This window comes from Arachis duranensis, chromosome 6 (assembly GCF_000817695.3).
Source record: "Arachis duranensis cultivar V14167 chromosome 6, aradu.V14167.gnm2.J7QH, whole genome shotgun sequence".
Classification (NCBI taxonomy): domain Eukaryota; kingdom Viridiplantae; phylum Streptophyta; class Magnoliopsida; order Fabales; family Fabaceae; genus Arachis; species Arachis duranensis.
This window is the reverse complement of record NC_029777.3, coordinates 75,870,014-75,874,191: the sequence shown is the minus strand read 5'-3', so window position 1 is coordinate 75,874,191 and position 4,178 is coordinate 75,870,014. Positions and strand designations below refer to the sequence as shown.

General features: G+C 44.4%; 1 protein-coding gene across 1 annotated transcript in view; it reads right to left on the bottom strand.

The window, feature by feature from the left end:
• Positions 1-3,286, bottom strand: part of LOC107494143 (uncharacterized) — a 42,906-nt gene extending 39,620 nt beyond the window's left edge. Inside the window, exon 1 of the mRNA XM_016115172.1 lies at positions 3,084-3,286. Within this exon, the coding sequence (XP_015970658.1) occupies positions 3,084-3,286 (203 nt within the window). The remainder of the gene's footprint in view (positions 1-3,083) is intronic.
• Between the last annotated feature and the right edge of the window lie 892 nt (positions 3,287-4,178).

Sequence of the window (4,178 nt, the reverse complement as noted above, 5' to 3'; positions counted from 1 at the left end):
ACAACGGTGAAACCCTTGCTTAAGCTTGCCATGGAAAGGAGTAAGAAGGATTGGATGAAGACAGTAGGAAAGCAGAGAGACGGAAGGGAAGGCATCTTCATGCGCTTATCTGAAGTTCCTACCAATGAATTACATAAGTATCTCTATCTTTATCTTTTATGTTTTTATGCGTTCATCACCATATCCATTTGAGTTTGCCTGACTAAGATTTACAAGATGACCATAGCTTGCTTCATACTAACAATCTCCGTGGGATCGACCCTTACTCGCGTAAGGTTTATTACTTGGACGACCCAGTGCACTTGCTGGTTAGTTGTGCGAAGTTGTGTTAATGCCATGGTATTGAACACCAAGTTTTTGGGGTTCATGACCGGGGATTATGAGAGTTGTGAAAAGTATTGTTCACAATTTCGCGCACCACTCCTCAAGGGTGTAAGTCATCCGAATGGGCAAAAAGTGAGCTGACTTCGTCAGTCGGTCCACAATCACCCAGATAGCATCAAAACCAGCCCTAGTTCTTGGCAATCCTGACACAAAGTCCATTGCAATACTTTTCCACTTCCATTGCGGAACCTCTAAAGGTTGCAACATCCCGGAAGTTCTTTGATGTTCAATCTTCACCTTTTGACAAGTTAAGCACTTTGAAACATGTTCCGCCACATCATTCTTCATACCCGGCCACCAAAACATCGCCTTTAAATCATGGTACATCTTAGTACTTCCCAAGTGAATGGAGAATCAGCTTTTGTGTGCCTCCTTTAAGATATCTTGCCTCAAAGTGCCAACATCCGGCCCAATGATTCTACCTTTGAATCTCCATAGCCCATCTTTATCTTCCGACACTCTCCACTGTTTCCCTTGCTCAATAGCCGGTAACACCTTCCATAATGCTTCATCATTTTCATGAGCCTTTAGGAGTTCGGACTTAAAGTCACTTGAGATTTCTAATCGGCTCAAACATAGAGTTCCAGATATTTCTCGAGCACCAATTTTCAGACTCTCTAATTCTTCGAGCAACTTCTCTTCTTGAAGCATCATCCAAGCCGTATACAATGACTTCTGACTTAACGCATCAGCCACTACATTCGCCTTTCCCAGATGGTAATTCAACTCAAAGTTGTAGTCCTTCAATAATTCCATCCACCTCCTCTGCCTCATATTAAGCTCTTTCTGATCAAAGAGATATTTCAAGCTCTTGTGATCGGAGAAGACTTGGAACTTAACCCCATAGAAAGAATGCCTCAACACCTTCAAGGCAAAAACAACCGCAGCGAGTTCCAAATTGTGCATAGGGTAACTAACTTGTCTCAACTGTTGTGAGGCATACGCCACCACATTATGATGCTGCATCAGCACGCACCCTAGACCCTTTAATGAGGCATCACAGTACACCTCAAATTGTTCGTTTGGCTCAGTTAATACCAACACAGGTGCAGTGGTCAACTTTTTCTTCAATGCCTGAAAGCTCTCCTCACACTCGGGAGTCCAAACAAATGGTGTGTCCTTGCGGGTTAACTTTGTCAATGGCAAAGCTAATTGAGAAAAGCCTTTGATGAACCTTCGGTAATAGCCAGCTAAGCCCAGAAAACTCCTTATCTCAGTTACTGTGGTTGGTTGCTTCCATTCCATCACTGCATCCACCTTAGATGGATCAACTGCTATCCCCTGCTTACTCACTACATGCCCCAAAAACATCACCTCCTCCTTCCAAAATTCATATTTGGATAGTTTCGCATAGAGTTTCTTCTCCTTTAGAATCTGCAACACGGTCCTCAAGTGTTCTACATGCTCTTCTTCAGTCTTGGAGTAAATCAGTATGTCGTCAATAAAGACAACAACGAATTTATCCAAAAACTGATGGAACACTCTGTTCATATAATCCATGAATACTGCAGAAGCATTTGTCAACCCAAAAGACATTACAGTGTACTCGTAATGACCATAACGAGTCCTGAAAGCGGTCTTAGGGATATCCTCATCCCTCACCCTTATCTGGTGATAACCGGATTGCAAATCGATCTTGGAGAGGACCCCAGCTCCTTGTAACTGATCCATGAGATCATCGATCCTCGACAACAGGTACTTATTCTTTATCGTGATCTTGTTCAGCTGCCTATAATCCACACAGAGCCGCATATTCCCATCTTTCTTCTTTACCAGTAACACTGGAGCACCCCACGGGAAAACACTTGGTCGGATAAAGTTCTTACCCAACAAATCCTCTAACTGAGACTTTAGCTCGGCCATCTCTAACGCTGACATTCTATAAGGAGCACTTGAGATTGGTCCCGCCCCAGGCACCAATTCAATAGCAAACTCAACCTCTCAGTTAGGTGGAAATTCATCAATGTCATAGGGAAACACCTCCAGAAACTCACACACTACCGGAATTCATTCCAATCTTTGATCATCACCCGAAACACCCCGCGGTCAACAACAGGATACCCTGACATTCGGTCCCAGAGCAATTCACCATCATAGAGTTCAAGTAATAACTATTCACTACAACTGGTCCTTCTGTATCCTCCGGCATGAAGCACACTATTTTTGTAGAACAGTCGAGCAGGACATGGTTCTCAGATAACCAGTCCAATCCCAAGATAAGATCAAGACCGATCATCGGCAAGCAAATTAAATTATGGACAAATTCACGCTGCTTGAACCTAAAGGAAACTTGCGGGCATCCTAGCCTAGTTACCATGGCTTCATGAGTAGCATTATACACCTTTAGGTCATAACCTAAAACTACAATCTTCAAGCCTAGCTCACTAGCTTTTTCAAATGTAATGAATGAATGTGTTGCTCCAGAATCAAATAAAGCATTTAAAGTTTGACCAGCCATTTCACAGTTACCTCGGATAAGTGTCTCGGATCCCTCGGCACCTATAGCTGAGGTGGTGAACACCCGACTAGTCTGTTGTACTTTCCCAGCACATTGCTTCTGCTTCTCCGGGCAATTTACGGCTTTATGCCCCGCCTTTCCACAATTGTAGCACAAACCCCATCCGGCCTTGCATGGTGCTCCCAGATGGTGACTTCCACACCTAGTACAAGCTTGATCATTCTGAGGCTACTTCCCAAACCTTTTCCCTTGGGAGTTGTTGTTGTTGTTGGGCCTCCTAAAAGAACCTCCCCGCTTGAAAGGCGGACCTCTAGGTGCAAAGTTCTTCCTTCGGTTCTGTGAGAATGATCCCTTGTGACTTCCTCTCTCAGTGGCTGCCTTCTTCACACACTCTTCAGCAACCCTACACTTGTTCACTAACTCAGAAAAAGTCATAATCTCCATTGGTCCCATTGAATTAAAAATATCACTCCAGAGTCCTCCTTCATACTTAACACACTTCCATTCCTTATATTCCACCGGAGTCCCTTGACACATACGAGAGAACCTGAACAGCTCCTCAAACTTGTCAGTATACTCAGATACGGACATAGTACCCTACTTCAGCTGCAGTAACTCAAGTTCCTTAGCCGTTTTAGCAGAAGTCGAAAAGTACTTCTTATAGAACTCCTCTCGGAAGATATCCCAGGTGATATAGTCATCACCCTGCGGCAGGAGACGTCGGATTCCTCGCCACCAATGCGACACTTCCCTAGTGAGCAAATAGGTAGCGAATTCAACATGCTGCACTTCAGGTACCACCTGCGCTTGCAGTACTCGCTCCATAGCCTGAAACTATGTATCAGCTTCAGTCGGGCTAGTAGTTCCCTTGAACTTAGGTGGATTAACCTTCAAGAAGTTTGCCAGTGTCATCGGGCCCTGAACTCTACCTCCGTCATTGTCATGGTTGTTCATTTGTTGGCCAAGAGCCGCAGCAGTGGCCTGCATAGCAGCAGCCATGTTCTCCAACGCCGTCATAAAGTCTACCGGGTCATTAGGGTTAATCTCCGGTACACGAGCATTAGTACGACCTATCCCATGGCCTCTACCGTGTCCAGGAGGCGCCATCTGGTTCCTATACACACCAAACAATCGATATTAAGTTGATCAGTCTCAATATCGGAAGTTTAGTGCTTCAAGGTCCCAAATGCATGCTCATGAACGTTTATACCAATTATATCAGTAGATGTACTAATAGCACATAACACACATACAGAGAATGCACAGAAGCATAGTCAGTCCGTCCCTCAGGCTCTACAGGAACGAACTGCTCTGATACCATAATATAACACCCTAC